This window comes from Pleurodeles waltl, chromosome 7, assembly GCF_031143425.1.
Source record: "Pleurodeles waltl isolate 20211129_DDA chromosome 7, aPleWal1.hap1.20221129, whole genome shotgun sequence".
Lineage (NCBI taxonomy): Eukaryota > Metazoa > Chordata > Amphibia > Caudata > Salamandridae > Pleurodeles > Pleurodeles waltl.
Genome location: NC_090446.1, coordinates 1,132,507,925 through 1,132,529,249, shown reverse-complemented (window position 1 = coordinate 1,132,529,249; position 21,325 = coordinate 1,132,507,925). Strand labels below are relative to the sequence as shown.

At 45.4% G+C, this 21,325-nt stretch overlaps 1 protein-coding gene across 1 annotated transcript in view; it reads right to left on the bottom strand.

The window, feature by feature from the left end:
- The window catches only part of LOC138246014 (unconventional myosin-XVB-like), a 794,810-nt gene that overhangs the window by 675,823 nt on the left and 97,662 nt on the right, over window positions 1-21,325 (bottom strand). Inside the window, exon 4 of the mRNA XM_069200161.1 lies at window positions 13,954-14,084. Coding sequence (XP_069056262.1) covers window positions 13,954-14,084 — 131 coding nt within the window. The remainder of the gene's footprint in view (window positions 1-13,953; window positions 14,085-21,325) is intronic.

The window sequence follows — 21,325 nt, the reverse complement described above, 5'->3', positions numbered from 1 at the left end:
CTTTCGCAACTTTCAAGACTCGAACAGGCAATGAGAACACAGCGATTACTTTTTTACCTTAACTGTACTTTTGATCATTATCCAGTCTCCAGTTTTAAAGTCCTGCCTCTACTGTCAAAATACATTTTTTGTTGTGCCTGTTGTTGGGATGTGTTGTGTACCATCTTGTTCTTATCTGTACATACACAGGAATTAGAATTTGAATTTCATGTTTTGATCCAATCTGGACATACATTTGATGTGGGATCCCTTTTTCTTAGCAAGTGAAATGCAGAGATCCCTGTTGTAGAGCGTGGAGTCATCAAATAAGAAAACAAGTTACTTACCTGTAACTACAGTTATCCAGTATTGGTATCTTTCATAAATTCACATGCTTGAATCATCCCCGTCGCCGAAGTGGGAGTCCCACGGTACATAAAGTAGCAATTGTTACCAAATAAAAATGGAAATACCAGCCACTCATATAGCCTATCCAAGTCCTTTTGTGAAAAGGACCCAAACCTGCCTGCTGGCCAATAAGGCACCAGCACCCTCTAGAACACTCTCAAGAAAAGCTCCTTCCCTCAGATTTTCCAGCACAAGAGTGAAAAGATTATAACATGAGAGGAAATGTGAGCGTCTAAGGGGAGGAGGGTGGGTTGCATGTGAATTTCTGAAAGATACCAATACTGGATAACTGTAGTTACAGGTAAGTAACTTGTTTTCTTATCCAGTACTGGATCTTTCATAAATTAACATGCTTGAATCTGAATAGCCAGCAGTACTGTTGATAAACATTGCAGTGGATGGAGTGTGCGAGCATAGAAATCCTTTACAACCTGTATCAAATAGCTAGCTCATAAATCTTGTATTTTGAACTTCAAACAAATATACATAAATCCAAGTACATATACACATATATACTGAACATTCATATATATCTATATATGTATATATATATATATGCATATAACTACATACATAGATATATCAAAGCATGTCAAAGTATACTGCATAGCAGTTATGGACTATTTGCATATCAAACAGTTTCTACAGAACCAAGGAAAGGTCTCGCCTTAATGAAAGATATGACGTAGAACAGCTTGTCCAACTAGAGAGTCAGTTCTCTGCGAGGACTCCAAACAATAGTGCTGCGTAAAGGAGTGCCTAGTCTTCCATGTTGCAGCTTGGCAAATCTTATCCAAAACAAAGCAGCCGATGTGGAGACTGCTCTCGTGGAGTGGGCCCTCGGGCGCATAGTCAACGGGTTTCCTGCTCTGATGTGACGGAACTGAATTGTAGAAGAAATCCACCGGGCTATAGTGGCCTTGGTGACCCCTGTTCCTTGTCGTCCAAGAGAATAAGATACCAAGAGCTGATCTGATTTCCTGATTTGTTTGGTACTTTGAAGGTAAAATTTGAGGCATCTTTTGATGTCCAAAGAATGCAGAGTTTTTTCTGCGATTGTAGTTGGATTTGGAAAAAAGGTTCATAGTATCATGGGCTCATTGAGACGAAATGAAGATGACACCTTGGGAATGTATCTGGGGTTGGTCCTGAGCGAAACGAAGTCATCCAAAAAAACCAGAAAAGGTTCTTTAGTAGTAAAAGCCTGTATATCACTGACTCTCCTGGTGGAAGTGAGAGCAAGCAGGGTTGCCACCTTCCATGTGATGTACTTGAGTTCCGCCCTGTGAATAGGTTCGAAAGGAGCTTTCATGAGCTGGGACAGGACTATATTGAGATGCCACTCTGGCGGAGGTAGACGCACTGGAGGGAAAGTGCGGAAGAGGCCTTTCATGAACTGCTTAATGATTCTGAATGAGCCGATTGAAGGCATCTCAGCGGAGCGCCCATAAGAGGCTATAGCTGCTAGGCGAATCTTGACGGATGCTTTGCAAAGACCAGCCTTAGAGAGTGTGAGAAGGTACGAGAGAATTTGCTCAGGCTTAATTTGTAACGGGTGGAAATTGTTCTGAGAACACCAAACACAAAACCTGTTCCACTTGAGTTTGTACGTCTTATTTGTGCTCTCTGCTCATGCCCTAGATAAAATCAGTCTGCATTCCTGATCGACGTTCATACCCTGAAACTCTCGGAACTCAGGAGCCAAGCATGCAATTGAAGAGAAGTTGGATCGGGATGAAGAATTTGACCCTGATTCTTCGTGAGAAGGTCGTGGTTGCAGGGAAGGTGGACCCGATTGGCCACGGACCGGAGTAGAAGCTCTGTGTACCAGTACAGTCTGGGCCCTCTGGGCGCTATGAGAATGATCCTGCAGCATTCGGACTTCATTTTCCTGAGGAGTCTGGGAATGAATGGGATGGGGGGAAAAGCGTAGGCAAAGATCCCGGACCATCTCATCAAAAGAGCATTTCCCCACGACCCCAGGAGTGGGTATCGACTGGCGTAGAACTGGCATTTGGCATTCAGGTTGGTGGCAAACAAGTCTAGGATCGGTTGACCCCAGCGTTGGAAGTTGGCATTGAGTATCTTCTGGTTGAGTTCCCACTCGTGGCAGTAGTCGTCCATCCTGCTGAGAGAGTTTGCTAGGGCTTTGTTGACCCCTGACAGGTGCTCCACCCTGAGGTGAATATTGTGCAGTGTGAGCCAGTCCCAAAGAGACTGAGCTTCCCTTGAGAGGTAGAGGGATCTTGTTCCTCCTTGCTTGTTGATGTAAAACATACTTGTTGTGTTGTCCGTCCTGACCAACACTGAGGACCCTGCGATGCGTGAAAGAAAAGCCTTGAGCGTGAGGTGGATCGCCTTCAATTCCAACAGGTTTATGTGCATTGCTTTCGGAAGATTCGACCATCTTCCCTGAATGCGCATGTCTTGTAAATGGCCTCCCCAGCCTTCCAAGGAAGCGTCTATGGTGATGATAAAGTCTGTCATTGATGTTAGAAACATAAGACCTTGGGAGAGATGGTTGGTCTGAGACCACCACTTCAACGCCTGGCGAATTCTTGGCGTGACAGTTATTAAGTCGTCGAAGGACCCTTGCGACTGGGTCCATTGGAGCTGTAATTCTTCTTGTAGCGGTCACATTCTCAGCCTTGCCAGTCAAACTAGGACGATGGCTGAGGAAATCATGCCCAGAAGCGATATGAACAGTCGCACTGAAACAAACTCTTTTGTGGAAATTATGACTAGCTAAGTTGATTAGTTTCTGCTGCTGTGCCGGAGTGAGGTATGCTTTGTTCTTGATGGTGTCTAATTCTGCACCAAGGAAGACTCTTCTGCATGAGGGAAGTATGACCGACTTCTGTAGATTTACTGTTAGCCCCAAACTGCGGAATAACTTCAAGCAAGCGTTTGTAGCCCTGGAGGCTAGTAGTGGAGAAGGAGCTTTTATGAGCCAGTCGTCCAGGTATGGAAACACCTGGAAACCCCTGCTGCAGAGAAAACCTGCGACTGGGGCAAGGCATTTTGTGAAGATTCGGGGAGCTGACCTCAGACCGAATGGGAGAACTTTGAACTGATAATGGGCACTGGCTACAGTAAAGCGGAGCTATATGCGATGTTTCTGATGTATTGGTATGTGGAAATAAGCATCCTGGAGATCCACTGTTGTCATAAAGTCTCCAGGATTGAGAAGGTGCAGGATATCCGACAGCGTGATCATCCGAAAAGATTGTTTCCGAAGGAACTTGTTGAGTTTTCTGAGATCTAGTATCGGTTTCCATTCCCCTGACTACTTCTTTATCAGGAAGAAAAGGGAATAGAACCCAAGACCTCTTTGCTGAACTGGAACTTTTTCTATAGCTCCCTTGGCAAGCATAAGGAATACTTCCTGCTGAAGCAGACAAAGATGGAACGGTCTGGATGTTCTTGGTGGATGATGCAGTGGTTTTTGTATGAATTCCAGGGTATGACCTCTTGTCACTATATCCAGCACCCATTTGTCTGATGTTATGTTCTTCCACTCCTGGATGTAATTGGAGATGTTTGTCCCATTTGTTGATAGTGTGAACATTGGGAAAGCATAGCCGGTGCCTTGTGAAGATCATTGCTTTCTGGGTTGATCTCTGTTTTGTGAACCCTGTCTCCTCTTTCCCCGTCTGGCGTATGAGGCCGTGGATGGTTGCCTATTCTGTTGTTGATAGGACAGCCTATATTGGGGTTGCTGGTACTGCCTGTGAAAGGAACCTCGAAATGAGGTAAATCCTCATTCTCTTGCACCCCAAAAGGCCCGTTTCCAGTACTGCAGGGTACCTAGGGATTTGGCAGTGTCTGTGTCGGTCTTGATGGCCTGCAGCGCATCATCTATGTGCTTGCCAAAGAGAGATTCACCATCATAAGGCATGTCGAGAATTCTGGACTGCACTTCCGGTCTGAAAGATGTGGCCTTGAGCCAACCTTGGCGGCGTAACACCGCAGCACCAGCCAGCTGACGAAAGCCGGTGGACGCTATATCTAAAGCGCAGTCGATTATCTCCTCCGACGTAGGCTCACCTTCTTGGAGGATCTTCCGTGCCTCTGCTTGCTTGCTTTCAGGGATGAGATCAATAAAAGGTTGCATATCCGACCACATTTGCCGGTCATAACGACCGAGGATTGCCAAGGAATTTGCTGCTCTAACAGTAATTGCTGACATGGAGGAGCATCTTTTGCCCACATTATCTAATCTCCTTCCTTCTCTGTCTGGAGGAGTAGAGATAGGCGTCAACGGGTTCTTAGTACGCCTTTGAGCCGCTTGCGAAATAACAGAGTCAGGCTTTGGGTAACCAGTGAGACATGCCGGAGAGTCCTGAGTTGCCTTGTATTTCTTGTCCAAGTTTTGCGGCACTGGTGGGACTGTTGCCGGTTTGCGCATGGTCTTGGTACCCACGCTCCATATAAAGTCAATAATGGGAATGGACCTTACAGACTTCCTTGACTGTTCCTTAAAATCATGAAGGAAGCATTCCAACTGAGAGACAAATGTTGGAAGGTGGAAGCGTGCGGCAGCCCTCTCCGTTAGATTGTGGAAACCACCTATATCCTCGGGTGGAGAATCTGAAGGGGGAGGAGGTGGTGGAGAAGGAGTGGGGGCTAAGTAGTCATCCATTCCTCAGTGGGATGGTGCGGGGTAGATATCTCTCCTTCTTCCTCTTCTTCCCCTGAAGTGGAACCTTCGTCTCCAGGGGGGCAGCTAAAACGGAATGAGGTGTCATTTTGGGAGTAGCTGGAGGGATGTTTCTTGGTGTAACAGGAGAAGCTGGTGGTGGTGGTTGATCTTCTGTAACTGGGAACCTCCTCCTATAATCCTACAACATTGATTGTAAGTCCTGGATTAAAGAGGCAGGCATCTGTATAGAGTCTCTTGGCTGAGGTGGTTGGTAATAGCGTTCCTGATGTGAGTAATATGGTTGGTATTGATCATACTCATCGTCGCCGTCCTCTTCCTGGTATTTAACGTGTAACTGTGATGGGCTGTGCGCAACTCCAAATGGACCCTCATCCGATTCCTCCCAGTCCAGTAGATGGCTGGGTAATAAAGTTGACACTTTGCTTGGTGACGTGTCTGTAGGATAAATCTCCGATCTGGGCAGAGATGTGATCTTGACCATGGCCTGAAGATCTTGAGACCTGGAAGGGGTAGGAATAGCCTCTGTCTGTCTCACAGGCACCAATGGCATAGTAGATGGTGTCAATAATGATGGTGCCGTCAACGGTATTGTTATGAGGGATGATTTTTCCATCGACGACTGTCTCGTCAGCGATGGTGTTGACGATGGTGTCGACGACAGTGGTCTCGTCGACGACGGCGTCGTCGACGGTGTCCTTGTCGACGGTGAGACAGCCGACGACACTGTCATTAGTGGTGTTGTAGTCGACGGGGCTTTAGTTGACGGTGTTATCAACTACGATGTTGTCGTTGACGAAGGAGTCGATGTTGTTAACGACGCACTCTGTTCTGTATTCCTCGTTGACGGAGGTTTGATAGAGGAAATAGGAGCCCTTACCGTTGACGTCAAGGTAGTTGTCGCTGACGATGGTCTCGTCGACAAGGTGGTGGAGACGGTAGATGTAAACACCGTTGTTGTCGCCACGATCATCGACGGTGGTGTCGTCGGCGACTTAATTTTAATGGTTATCTTTCTAGAGGTAGAAGGCTCAGAGGAAGGACAAAGACGGTACGACTCCTTCTTTTGAAGAGGAGAGGATGGCTCAGAAGAAATTGAAGTCTGTAAACCTTTTCCATGATGTCATTTCTGCCTCTTTCTAGATCTTTCTGCCTGGCTCGGGTCCTCAGATTTGGACCTTTTGTGTGGCCTTTCTGACCCACTCTCCTCACCTGAAGTATAGGATTTTGCCCTGTAGCCATGTCAGGAGTCTACCTTCACGGTCTCTGAGGGTTTTTGTGGAGAAAGTATGACATATCTTGCAGTCCTTCACCCGGTGTTGTGGGTAGAGGCAATACAAGCAGTCCTTATGTGGATGATCCACATGGAGCCTTTTCTTTCCACAGGTCTTGCAAGGACAGAAAAAGCCTTTTCTAGAAGAATCCAACATTTTTTGAGTTCTCTGAGAGAAAATGTTTCTGAAGAAGTAGAAAAACTGAGCAGAGCTCAGGGAGACTCCCTTCACACGACGTGCCATAGAAAATCTGAGGGAAGGAGCTTCTCTGGAGAGTGTTCTAGAGGGTGCTGGTGCCTGATTGGCCAGCAGGCAGGTTTGGGTCCTTTTCACAAAAGGACTTGGATAGCCTATATGAGTGGCTGGTATTTCCATTATAGCCTATAGGAAAATAATTTTATTTGTTAACTATTGCTCCCACTCCCACTTCGACAACAGGGATGATTCAAGCATGTGAATTTATGAAAGATCCAATACTGGATAAGACCATAATTTCCTTCTTAGAAAATCTTCCACAGGAGCATTTATGGATAAAGCAGTTTGTATGCCTTACTTCAAAAACCTGTTCATCTGTTCCACAAGACCATTGGAAGACGGAGAATATGGGGCTACTCTGAGATGTCTGATATGATGTGATGTGATAAAAGTATTATTTGTGCAGATATAAAGTGTGCGTGCCATTATCTGTCACCAATTCTTTTGGAGTGCCTTCAGATGAAAACATTTTGCTCAGAAATCAAATAACTGCTAAAGTGGTGGGTTCTGGCAAGAACTGAAAATAAACCCACTCAGAATAATAGTCAATTAATACAAGAAGATATTTCTTGTCCATGGGCAATAGATCAAAGGGGCCTGCAAAATCTAAAGCAACTTTACACAAAGCATCATCGGCATGGGCACAATATGTAATAGCACAGAGCTAGTTTTCCAGTGTTTGTAGACAAGTGGGGCACTTATTTAACCAATGTGAAACTTGGATGTCCACTGAAGGCCACCAAAAATGTTTCTATGAATTTCTGCATGTCCCACTTACTCCTAGGTGACCTTCATGAGTAGCTTCATTAAGCTTGTCACAAAGACACAGAGGTGGAATATGAACATCTGCACACATCAGTGTTCTTTTCGCAATGGATAGTTCATCAGCCACATGTGGGTATGGTTTAAGTGTTTGTGGCAATGACCTCTCTTTGGTCCAATCTTTTTTTTCCAGATCCATGGCTGTAAGTAAAACTTCATTTTTTGTGTGGCATCCTAAACATCATTATATTAAACCATACCGTCTGACCTCAATATGTCTTCTATGGTGGCTACCATACACTATTCGTCATTCTGCACCTCATTGAGAGGATCAATTTGTAATGGCACTCTTGAAGGCCAATCTACACAGACTTTACGCACACCGGAGATGTATTTTAATAACAAAATTGAATTCTTAAAGCATGAAAGCAGTCTGACCAGTCTCGCAGAGGCCTTGACGTTCCATTTCTGTTTAATAAATGTAAACATGGTCTAAGATAGGTAAACATTTCAAACTTTGTTCCCCATAAAAATGTTTTACATTTTTCTACAGCCCATGAACAGACAAGGGCCTCTCTTTCAATTGTGCTGTAATGAATCTCTGGTTGTTTTAAACTCCTTGAGGCAAAATCAATGGTATTCTCCCTGCCTGACACCCATCATGCCAAAACAGATCCAAGACCATATTGAGTGGCGTCTACTGTCACACAATATTTACATCCAGATATGTATGGTGATAAATCAGAAGCATCAAGGATCAAATGTTTAATTTTTTTTAATGCCTCATCAGCAGAAGCATCCCATTTGTATGTTGCTCTCTTTTTTAGCAAGTTGCGAACACTCACTCATTCCTAAAAATAAGCGTAAAGCATCCTTGTCTTTGGGAAGTGCAACATCCGAGAAGGCCTTTGTAAGTGAAAATTTGGGTACCATTCCTGCATTTGTGATAGTATGCCCCAAGTAGTCTAACTTATCTGTTAACAACTTGCACTTATCTCATTTAAGTCTGATTCCTACTTCCTTAAAATGTCCAATATTTTTCTCAAAATTTGTTTATGTTCTGAAACAACCTCAGAAAATATCAAGATGTCATCTTTATACGCTTGGACACCTTTAATTTCTATTCAGATGTAATCCATCGGTTTCTGAAATGTGCTTGCTGCTGAATCTATGTCAAAGGATAACTTCAGAAACATATATGCTCTAAATTATGTCACAAAGGTAGTAAGATGACACGATTCTGGTGCTAAGGGTGTCTGATAATACTGTACGCTGACCTTAAATCTAACAGACTGAAAATGTTCATACTTCTAGTGTTGGTTAATAGATCTTGATTTTTAGGAAGCTCTTGAGTCAGTCATCATCCTCAGAATTAAGTCACCAATTGTCACTTCACAAAATGGATCTTTGACTCATCATTATCATTGTGTTAAGATCATGCATACATTCTTGTGCTCCATCTTCATCCACTTGGATGATACTCACAAGAATCACATTCTTCCCTTTGGATACAACTTGGAAGTATCCTACTTTACAACATTTCAAACCTTTCTTCCCCAGTGCTGGACATATTGTACTGTTTTTCAAGTGAGAGCATGACCCACATCTAAAACATGCCATTCCCGTTTTTTCTGAAAGGATTTTGTGAACTTTTCCTTACTACATCCAGTTGCATTAACAGAGTCATTATCATGTATGGAATTAATTGTTTACATATTATTATGCATTTCGCTCGTTAGGCATTTGCTCGATACAATGGCAGGTTCAGTCTCTTTTGCTAATCTATCAACTCAATGAGTGATGGGTCTCTACAACTAAGGAGCCTTTCCTATATTTGTTTGATGAGCAACTGTATAGGAATAAGTCCCTTATGTAAACATCCAGTGAAGTCCCAAGTTTACATTTAGACACTGAGGGTTGATTCTGACTAAGACGGGAAGAGCCTTGCTGTCAGGTTTTTCGGGTTTTTGGCGGCCTTCCTACCACCTCCCTGGAGGTACCACCGGATTATGAGGGGAGTAGGAAGACTGCCACAAGATCGCCGCCTCCATCAACATTTCAGCTCCTGCGGCGGTGGTGGGAGGGGCAGAGGCGGCCCAGAACATCCGCCACCAGGCTGATCAGGACCTGCCTTTCTGCTGACCTTCACTTGGCGTGGTTGGTGGAAAGGCAGGGTAAAGGGCCATAACAATGGCCTTAGGGCGAATATGTCATTCTAAGATGTGAGCTATCGCTCATTCACAGCCCCCCAATGCCAACTGGTCAGATGTGCGCAATGTGTCACTTGCTAGCTAGGGATACTGCAACGACACAGTGAGCCCGACTGGCTGGCGGCCCTGCAGCATGGTGGGCATTGGCTTCAGGCTCTTACTAAAGCAAAAGCGTGCTGTTGCCGTGACAGCGGTGCCAGCATATCACCAGCCCCACTCGAACATCGGAATGCGGCGGCGGTCGGAATTCCACCGGCTTGGCGGCCTGATCTTGACTGCCAACAGTGTGGGCTGGCGGTGTGCCCGCCAAGTTTGTTATGGGTTCCTTAGAGTTCAAATGTATTCTTTCACGCTTTTAGAGTTTAAATGTATTCTTCTGTTGAAAAAATTGTTTCAGAAGAATACTAGGTTGTTCCATTAACTTTTTACCCAATCTTTGCAAAGCCTCAGTGTAAACATCCCAGTCTTCAGCATCACCAGAGGGTGCAGTTAGCATGGATAGACTGTCATAACTGAAAGTAAAACAAGTTTTCTCTTTGGTGAAAACGTCTCTGCATCATATGCAACTATAAAGTTTCAAATGATTGAAACCATATTTTACATGGTGTTTGAGGTTTTCCAGGGAGTGGTGTCAAATGTACTAGCTGTTGTACACTTGCCATAGTTTTTAGAACATGAATGAAAAATATTCAAAACAAAAAAAATGTAACCTACCACAGGTTGAAGTCATTTCGAGTCCATAACTGAAGTATTGCAGTAGGCAAGGAAGTAGTGTGGTTATGACAAAGGAAGTCCTGTAGTTGAAGGTCATGTTTCTATGAAAATGTGTGCAATTTTGTGTATAAGTGGTATTTTCCAATAGATGCTATTGTAACAAGACCCAATCCAATATGGTCATCGCACGTTGCAGTCCTGACATCACCCATCACATGCTTTTCTCAAAACAATTAGGATGAAAGATGTGTGCAGGCGCAGAACTGACCCAACGAAAAAGGGTTTTGCACTTATATAATGCTGGAAAACAATACTATGTAGTGGTGCAGGCAAAGACCCCAAAACACACACACAGGTCTCACCTTGTATGTGGTGCTTCAAGATTAAAACTTGCTGCCCCTTCGTCAAATAGGTCAGATGCTGAGCACCAAGTCCGATAGTGCTCCTTAGTGGGTCGGCAAGGTCTACGGCCCTGCAGCAACCTCAGTGTGAACGGCATGCTCAGGAAAATGAGTTGTGTTCTCCGGTCAATCCTCCTGGTGCCAAAATCCACAAGAAGTACTCCAATTGGCTCAAGGTGGACTCTCAAAGTTGGTGAGATGTTCCCAAACACATCAACAGCGGGTTCAAAAATATGACAGTGGGCTACTGCAATTTTCCTTGTCGTTGCCAAATGTGAAGATGAGAAATTGCACCAATGTGAAGATATTATTTCTTTTAGATATTTATTATGTGAGCAGAAACCCACAGGTTGCTTCCACGTCCTGTGCTTTCCAGCCGCAACTGCCAGGCAGTGGCATTTGGAAACCACACACCGAGAGCAGTCACGGGCCATAAACAAATGAAAACAATTCCACAACAGGTGCCACTCGTGTGGGTGCACTAGTATGAACAACATCAAATGCAAACAACAGACTTTTTAGTATTTACACAATAATCATTACATGCCTGTTTGACACATAGTTGAGTAGAGGCACTAGGCCACACACATCCCTCTGAAGGATGGAGGAAAATAGGTTACGACCAGCGAAAAGCTTCTCTTGCACAAAAAATTTCCTAAATGCCCAATTCGCATTTAGGAAATGCTTGATTCATGTGCTTTGGAAATCGCAAATGGGAATTCCCCAATTGCGATTTCCTATTTAGAGAATCGCAATTTGTGATTCTCTAAATGGAGTCGCAATTTCAGGGAATCGTTATTTTAGCGATTCCTTGAAATTGCATTGTGAATGCCTTTCATAAAGCCTGAAAGGCACTTTTACATTTGCAAACTGTCGAATTTTTCTATTCGCACCGTTTACGAATGTAAAATTGTTTGATACATCTGGCCCTTAATCTATCCATCTGACTTGCAATGTAAGTTTGCCCTGTTGATGAGAACAAATTGCAGGATATGTTGAACTGGAATTTTAATTGCAATGGTGTAGGTGTCGCAAATTTTCATCAGTTTAAATGTATTTAATATTAGGGATGAAACCAAGGGTGTTTCTTTAGGAAGGGCTGCAGCGTGGCCTTTAGAACTGTGGTAAGTATGACAAATCTCCAACTTTGAGGGCATTCACTAATATTTGCTACGAATGTTCTTGATCTTCTTTCACACACCTGGCACTACTAAACAAAATGGTTGGCTGAAGGGAGTAAACTGGATATACAAATCCAGAAATAACCCCATATTTATATAGTGTGTTGGCAAAGATGTTACTTCACAGGAGAAAAAATCCTGGTGTACAAAAATTAAATAAATGTTATGGTACACTGCAGCTTCAAAATTACCATAACCAAAAGGATTTTTCACCCTTATTTAGAGTTGGAAATAACCACATAAATGTGTATGCTTTGGTATGTTTAGAAATCCTATGACAGTTGTAAATCTATCCAGCCCAGTGAAAGAAGTCCACAAGTCGTAGATTCACAACTTTTGAAAAACATCTTTGCAAACGGGCCCTTATATAAGGAGATACTTACCCGTATTACGAGCAAACAAATCCTAAGAATTGAGTTCACTTGTGTCTCTTTTCAGTGAGAATGCAATTCGTTTGAACTCTCCGGACTTTTTTTGTTTAATTCCATTTTCTTATTTGAAGCACAACTAATTCAGATTAATTCATTAGTTAAGATTTAAATATTTATCACTGGCTTTGTTTTTTGTTTAGAAAATAGGTCCAAAAGGTTATTTCTTCACATTTTCATGAGTGAAATGAACATAACTGGCAGTTCTTTTGCCTCTTTCCAGTTCCCCACTGAACAATGTGCTGTATGACTGTAGGGATCCCCGCAGTGCTTAATTTGTAAATAAAAACGTGCTGGTGCCTAAAGCCCTCCTCTTAAACACGCGGCTGCTGCAATAAATATGCAAACACAGAATACTGAGACAGCGTAATCCTCAAGCCATTTCGGGCCTCTTCAATCCATTTACAGCCGCTCCCTGCCCCTTTAGCTCACTCTTGCAGCTTTCTGCTTTCTCCCATTGTGATGCTTTTTCAGTTTGCTCTTCCTCTGTTTTTTCCTGTATGTGTCTTTTGCTCTCCGTAAATTCTTGAGGCAGAAAAATAAGTGCCGGCCCTCAAAAATAAGTGACGGTGCCCCGTACCGGAAACCACAAGCACAAATTAAGCACTGGATCCCCGTTGTCCTTCTTCTCTGTGGTCCTAAAGCTAATAAACAGCACAGCGAAACGGAGTTTCACTATATGATCTGTGTTACCCTAATCTTTTCCCACTTTGTTTCCCGCCTTCCTCACCCATTCCAAGGGCATCTAGTTGGCCAGGGCTCCCTTTGTGGTCAGGTAACACACATTGGCCCTCATTCTGACCTTGGCGGGCGGCGGAGGCCGACCGCCAAAGTCCCGCCGTCAGGTTACCGTTCCGCGGTCGAAAGACCGCGGCGGTAATTCTGACTTTCCCGCTGGGCTGGCGGGCGGTCGCCTTCAGACCGCCAGCCAGCCCAGCGGGAAAGAGGCTTCCACGATGAAGCCGGCTCGGAATCGAGCCGGCGGAGTGGAAGCTGTGCGACGGGTGCAGTTGCACCCGTCGCGTATTTCACTGTCTGCGCAGCAGACAGTGAAATACATTTAGGGGCCCTCTTACGGGGGCCCCTGCAATGCCCATGCCAGTGGCATGGGCACTGCAGGGGCCCCCAGGGGCCCCGCGACCCCCCCTACCGCCATCCGGATCTCGGCGGTCCGACCGCCGGGATCTGGATGGCGGTAGGGGGGGTCGGAATCCCCGCGGCGGTGCAGCAAGCTGCGCCGCCGCGGAGGATTCAATGGGGCCGCGGTACACTGGCGGGACCCCGCCAGTGGTGCCGGTCCGACCGCGGCTTTACCGCCGCGGTCGGAATCCCCATTGGAGCACCACCGGCCTGTCGGCGGTGCTCCCGCGGTCCTCCGCCCTGGCGGTCAAAGACCGCCAGGGTCAGAATGACCCCCATAGTTGCTGCAAAGGGCAACATGTATTACAGCAGAGTTATCTTTCTTGGACTGTCACTTTTATTAACTGAACTTCAAACAAATTATTCTGTAAATAGATGATTAAAATTCTGTTCTTCTATCACAATTATTGAATAATTCACCGAATAAAACACTCTTCAATGACTTTCATTAGTACCCTTTATACGCCCGCCACAACCAGCCATTGGTATATTCAATTCCATAAAAGCACTTGTGGCACTTTCGATTTAGTGATGGACCGACCTGGAAGTTTGAAGCAATAAATTTGGAGAACGGGAAGTTGTTGATATCCGGTGGCAGCTTGAGGTCCGTCTGTACTTTGATTTCTGGAGGTGAAACCTCAGTGATGCGGCTGACCTTGGCATTATGTAGCCCTGCAATGGTATAAAAAGGGATTTAATCACTGCACACTTCAGAAACATGCTGCAATTAAATTAATTATGCACGATCAGCTGTATTTTCTTAGTGAACAAGCTTCTGCAGAAGGCCAGTCCACTGATTTCCAAACCCAAACATCTCTGTCTTTACTGGCGCCTGGAGTTATAACCCTGGTCCTTCTGTTACGTTGCCACTATGACACACATATTCTTATTTTGACTGTTACTCTGCTGTCTGCTTCACTGACCATATTGGTCTGCTTCTCAAACGTTTGCCCCCTGTTCCTTCCAATGAACACATTGCCTTCTTCTCCTCCTTCCACTTTTGAAGGACTACTGTAGAGTTAAGGTCGCTGTCACTGAACATTTTGGTTTCTAGCTGGACATAAATGGCGGGCCTATATTCACAAGTGCAAAGTCACTATTGGTAACTTTGCACAAGTAGGCAGAGATCTCTGCCACAGTGGTGAAGATCTCACCATGGGGATTTATAGGTAACATTTTTAAAGTTTACTATTCTCTAAAATAATATTCAAAATAACTGACTGTATAATATTAATGTAAATTAATTTTAAGTAGATTTACTGTAGAAATAATAAAAAAATACATGTTACATCAAATTAAGTATTAAATAATGAATTAATTTAAATGTATTTTCATTTATAATTTTCAAATAATTCAAAAAATCCCACCCACACTAACATTTTTATTTTTATATAATACGCTGTAAATATTGATAATAATTATGTGTTAAACTGATTTAAAATATTCATTTTTAGTAAATGTTTAAACTTTTTTTATTAAATGTATTAACGTTTAAAATAAAATAAATATTTTATAATTATGCATACTTGTTTTAACTATAAATCTCTGTGTTAAAACAATTATAATTATTAAATTATTATTTTATAATTTTAAAAGTTAATCCAACTTAATTTAAATAAATATACCTCCAGGGCTGAAGTGACTTCAGAAGTGACGTTTGTGAATGCAATTGTCTTACTTTTTTGAGAATTTGTGCATTAACATGTTCCTCCCTAAACCTCTCCTTAAATTTCAAACAAACCTCTACCATTTAGGAGTTAAGTATTCACTCTCCTTCTTGTGGGTGTGGATCTCCGCACAGAAAAGACAGGAGAGGCAGAAGTCACCGTGTCTGCCAGCAGGTTTGCGAATAGCACTTTGCAGTGCATGAGTAGTCCTACTGTAGTCCTACTTCACGCACATCAAAATGCAGTTTGTGAATAGGCCCCTTGAAGTCAATCAGCATACGGATAAACAGGCTGACAAGCACCTACGCACTGTTTGACTGTGATGATGTGGCAAAAATGGTTAGCCTACAGCAACTTGAACCATTTCATCAAGTGCTATAGAACTGCAGGCATGTTGCAAAGCAGGGATGCATACTGGCACTTATCAGGGCTTGTGCAATTGCTTAGATGAGGAGGTTTTGTATAGACACTTTTCTGAGTGTACTCACTGTGTGACTCTGCAAGGGAGCACAGGCTAAATAGCCATTTTGGAGTGGTGCCTTCTTCCTTTCAAAGGAAGCCTGCCTACCAGTCAGGATATTCATAGCAACTAATCAAATAATTTGCTGCTCATATTTCTCATGCTGAAATGTTCTATTCATACCAATGTATATATCTATACTGTTGAACTACTGAAGCGGCTTAAGCATCTCATCTTTTCCTTACTTAATCTGACTGATTTCCAAAAGTTGTGCATTTCAGTAGCTCTGAGTTTACACTTCTAGTTACTGGGAAACATGTGGTCAATATATTTTCTGGTTGATCAATTACAATAAATAAGATGGAATACCCTACTCACGGTCTAGGTTTTTGCTACTCTTCTGGATGATGTTGTATAGAATGAATATGGGGATTTACTTCTGGCACCCTTCTACGTTATTGTTTAATTTATATAACAGTGCACCCTAAATTATGAATTAACGTAGGGAACTGAAAACCAAAAGTACAGAAGAATGCCATTTGACCCAATTAAGTCTAATTTGGACAGAAACATGTCGAGCGAATAAAAGGCAGAAAGGGGGAGATTTATAAACGTTTGTGCTGGGTCAGGGTCTTAAAAGTGACGCTAGCCAGCACAAAATGTGTTTTTCCTAATTTGCTTTCCAATACAAAAGCACTGCTTTGCCTTACTTAGTGTCAAGGGAATGTTACATGGGGTGGTACAGGGGCATTCCCATGCAACCACCCATGCCTTTGGACACAAAACCCTATCAACAAACAATAGTAGACACGTTTTTGCATCATAAGTTAACACTGTTTAAAAGCCGGCGTTCTCCGTCCATTTCTGATTTTCCGTGGGTGCTGCACTGTGTAGCACACATACAACATGAGAAAAGTTTTCAAGTGTGTCTAAACATAGTATTTTGTACTGGAAGGTACCCTTCCCAGGGACAGTTTCTCCTTTAGAGCTGAGGGGCTTCGTCCCTCTGAAATTCCTACACATTTGTAGCAAAAAATAATAAATAGATTGATTTGTTCAGAAATGCGATCGTAACGATCATAACTCTAAACAAATCGATGCATTTAAGTCTGGGCTGTCTGTCCCAGGCTGCCTGGGCCGCCTCGCCTTGAAGCAGGAGACACAAGCCAGGCAGTAAATCAACTTTCTCCGCTGTGACACACAACGCAGGGCTGACTGCTCTAAAGCCCTTCATTTCCATTGTGGTCTGTGGCAGTATCCACGATGGCCAGTGACCCTTTTTTGCATCATTATTTTAGGCATCAGAGTCTTCATCCCTGCATGAGGGCAGACGTCTGTCATTCACAGGCATGATCCCACCCTTTCCCCACTCGTCACACAGTAGGAGTGGATGCAAGCATGTGTTATTTTGTGCCCTGGTTTCAGTAAGTGTTATAATGCTGATCTTGTGTTTCTTTCAGTGTGCTGAGACCCCTTGTCACTCTAACCTCCCCCACACTGTGACACCCCAGGACCCTGGATGCTGATTAATGGCTCCTTTAGAAGTGGAGCTGCTGTATTTTTTCCCTTACGAAATTGATACAAAAGACGAGTGGGGTTCTTGTTCTCTTGCAAAATTGATCCAAATATCGGACTCAAGAACAAAGGAGGGAATATGTGCTTACAGGAAACGGCACTTATCTGCTGTATGGCTTTAAAACTGGCCCAAACATTATGCCCTTCGCATTAATGCCAAACACATGGATTGATATGCAAACAATGAATGTTAAAAAGTGATTTATTTCCTTTCTTATTTCAAATTTTTTACTTAATGCTGCATTCGCCAAGAGAGTTAGCTGTTTTTATCATGCTGTGTTTGCGTGCATTTAATTACTCTTGCATAGTGCATACTTTGACTTGTCCCAGGTGTTTATGAGGGGCTTTGATTGAGAGCTCTGACCCTGAGGCTGAAGCCAAAGCAAAGTGCCTGTCAGTATGTTGGTGCCTCTGCAGAGCCCACAGAACAATGGTCATGTATTCCAGTTACAATTAAAGCTTGGTGTAAGTGTGTGCGAAGGATTGCACACAAGTCAATATATTTCGAAGGCAAAAGCTAAAGAAAATAAAGTGCTTAAATGTGAATGAGTGCAGTGTATGTTTGGGGTGGTAAAATGAGGAAGATGCAAGGAAGTGCATTCAGGCGAGATTGAAAAGAGGGTGCTGCAGAGGAGGGAGGAGGTTGAAAATGTGCAGATGAATGAGATGTGTAGAGAAAAAGGGAAAACATATCTAACATATAGCACACATAACTGAAGGCCCTACTCCTTCCACAGGCCTCAATAATATTTCATTCACAATCTCACAATTTCAGAATTGAAACATTTCCAATGTTAACTATTTATAACTAATCGTTGTTACTCATTTACATTAAACAGCTAACAACCATTTACAAAGCCAACAGTACTGACACGTTTCAGGTGTATGTCAGTTGTTGTGTTATATTTCTGGATGCAATAATGTCTCAGTGAGAAACTAAAACACAGGCCGTGTGGTGCACTATAGGAATCACAGAATGTATTTTGCATGTTCCCTTTTAGAGGGCCCCACTTTTTTCATCCCACTTAAAGACATGTCTGCACATATTTCTGTATAGTTGATTGCAGCCAGCAGCTGTGCGTGCTTCCTGATGCCTAGTTAGAGCATTTTCTTCCAAAGTTGATGGCACATGCAGTGCAAGACACTGGGTAAGCACACACCCAGTTGTTGCAGCATACAATTCGCACATTAAAATCAAGGGTGAGGGGGCGTGGCCAGCATGGCGGCATGAGCAGACGTGTTCCGTCCTTGCTCCGCCGCCCGGGCCTCAGTAATAGCGTTGTGGCCCCAGTGGGGGTGAAGCAGGGGGTCCGACGGAGCGTGTCAGACGTCCCAGACGGTGTGGAGCCCCGGAGGGCTCGGGACGCCCGCGCCTTCTCTGAGTGAGACGGCGGAGCCAAAGGGCCTGTGCTGACGCCCGGAGCGGGTGGGCGTGGCCTGTGGCGGCTTGGGCTGCGTGGCGGCCTTTAAGCCTCGCGGCTCTAGGACCAGTGAGCGGTGCGGCGGCGACCCAGGAGGGCGCAGTGCCGCTGGTGCCCCGCGGGGCCGTTTTGAGCACCTGGGGGACCAGAGAACTGGTGCCGGGGACGGTGGGGGCTGGGCCCACGGCGAGAGGCACGGGCCGGCTCCTGCTGAACCAGCCATCTGGTTTGGGGCAATGAGCAGCCCTTGAAGAGGTGAGGGCCCGTGCATCGGCGGTGCAGGCGGCCCGCGGGGGATCCTACCAGCGCCGCAACTTGAGGAGCAGCCGAGCAGCGAGGTGTGCCAACATCGTGCAGTGGTGATTGGTGGCGAAGCTGGACCAGGCATTCAGTTCCTGGGCGATGGGCAGCCCCTGGTGAGACGGGACCCGGAGCCCATGGACTGTCGGGGCGGGTGGCCCTTGGAGGTCCCTATTGACGCCAGGAAATAAGGAGCGGCTGAGAGGTGAAGTGCCTCGCCACGTTGAAAGGAGGTTAGTGGTGGTTGGCCCCTTCGTTGTGCCTGGGGTGATCCGCGGGTGTATTTTTGAGAAGGCCTAGATTGACCTCGATGCCCGACGCGACAAGGGTGCTGGAGCGATGGCGTCTGCTAAGGGCAAGAGAGAGCAGATGGTGAGCGACATGCTCACGGGGGACCGTCCGCTACCGGGCGGAGAGCCGGAGGAGCCACCTGCTGTGAGGGCTCCGGAGGAGAGGGGCGAGGTGGAGGATGACGAGGGGCACCCAGTTACGAGGGGTTTTCTTGCCTCCCTGTTCGACTCACTCAGGAGCGATCTTCAGGAGCTTCGTCAGGATATCTCACATGAGGTGAAAGAACTGAGAGCAGAAGTCACCTCCCTCGGTGAGCGGGTGGCGCAGGTGGAAGATGGTGAAATCTCCCGGGGAGAGGAGGTGGCGGATCTCCAACAAGAATGCATCCGCTTGCGGGAGCAACAGGATCTCCTCCAGATTACGGTGGAGGACCTAGAGAATCGCTCACGCCGGCATAATATCCGCATTAGGGGAGCACTGACTGGAGCAGAGAAGGACGACATTGGAGAGTTCGTGGTGGAATTATTTCGCTCGCTTTTTGGCCTAGGGGAGTCCCGAGAGATCACGTTGGATAGAGTGCACCGGGTGGGTCGGGCTCGGGGTGAGGGAGATCGCTCTCCGGACATCCTGGCTTGTGTCCACAATTATGGGCTTAAGGACAGTATACTGCAATGGGCACGCAATCTGCTGCAGATCCAAATTAGAGGGCTCCAGCTTCAATTATTTCAGGACCTCTCGGCACGAACTCTGCAGAGGCGTCGGGAATTTAAACCTATTACGGAACATTTGCGTGCTCAAGACGTGTCATATTCTTGGGGCCACCCGTTCCGTCTTATTTTTCACTGGAAGGGTCAGCTCCATCAGGTGAAATCCATATCGGAAGCGAACTGGATCCTGTACCTGGTGGAGGGTTGCTAGGACTTGAGCGTGCAACCGGGCCCGAGTGGAGAGGTCCGACCGAGTTGGAGGAGAAAGGAGAAAAGGAGGAAGCGACAGAGACCTACCGCGTCGGAGCAGTTATCGGAGCGGAAGTCGGCAGTTAACAATGTGGCAGCTGGGACTAATCTCTGAGTCTGGGGCGTCTGATGACGACTGCCTAGCACGGCGTCGCTTACTTGTTTGCCTATGGGCTGTCAGGGAGGGTCCTGGGCGGCGGGGTGGACGGGCTTGGCAGGTGAACTTGAGGGGGACCCACGGCCCAGTCGAGACTTTTTCCTCTTTGGAGAAGAGTGTGAGAGGACTATATGGTTATGAGCACCTGTTGTGCGCAATGGTTGTTTATTGTTGTGCTTTCCTGGGAGTCCGGTCTGGGAGTAATCATGGAGGTGCACCCTCGTGTCCCCTTGCCTTTGGGTGACCTACCCTCGGTGACGACATGACAGTTAAATGTGTGAGTTTGAATGTTCGGGGGTTGAACAACCCAACCAAACGGCTAGCGATTCTGTCGAGTTTAGAGTAGTTGGGGGGGGTCACATTTGCCTATTACAAGAGACCCACTTGTTACATAAAGATACGTTCCGCATGTGCTCACAATGGTTCCCTCAGCAGTTTTGGTCCTCAACTACTACGAAACATGCAGGGGTGGCGATACTGCTTTCGAGGATGTTCGCCGGGGAAATAGTTGGAAAGGTACACGAAATTCCAGGTAGGCTCCTGGCCGTTAGAATGCGGCTTGGGGCATTTTTCTTTGCTGTTGCTTCCCTTTATACCCCGAACGCCCAGCAAGAGGCCTTTTTGGGACAGTCAATCTCCCCTGTCCTTAGCTCGCCAGATAGCGCTATTTTAATAGGGGGGGATTTCAATCTAGTAATGGACAATGAGCTTGATCGCTCGGGCCAACGCTTTGGACAGACTGGGGCAGTGTCAGAGATGGGGCGTCAATGGTTGGCGGAGTGTGGGCTTAAGGATGTCTGGAGGAAGTCCCATCCAACTCTGCAGGATTATTCTTTTTATTCTGCGGCGACCAAGACCTATGCCTGGCTGGATCTTTTCTTGGCTTCGCAAGAGTTCATGTCCCGGGTTAGAGAGGCTATGATTGAACCCAGGGCCTTGACTGATCATGCCCCTATTACTGTTGAACTGGCTATGGAGGTAGGTCACGGCAGCACACCGAATTGGCGCTTTAAGGACTCCTTGCTTCAGAGTGAGTCAGCAGTGGAGTCGCTTCGTCGTGCGATTGTGGACTATATTGCCTTTAAT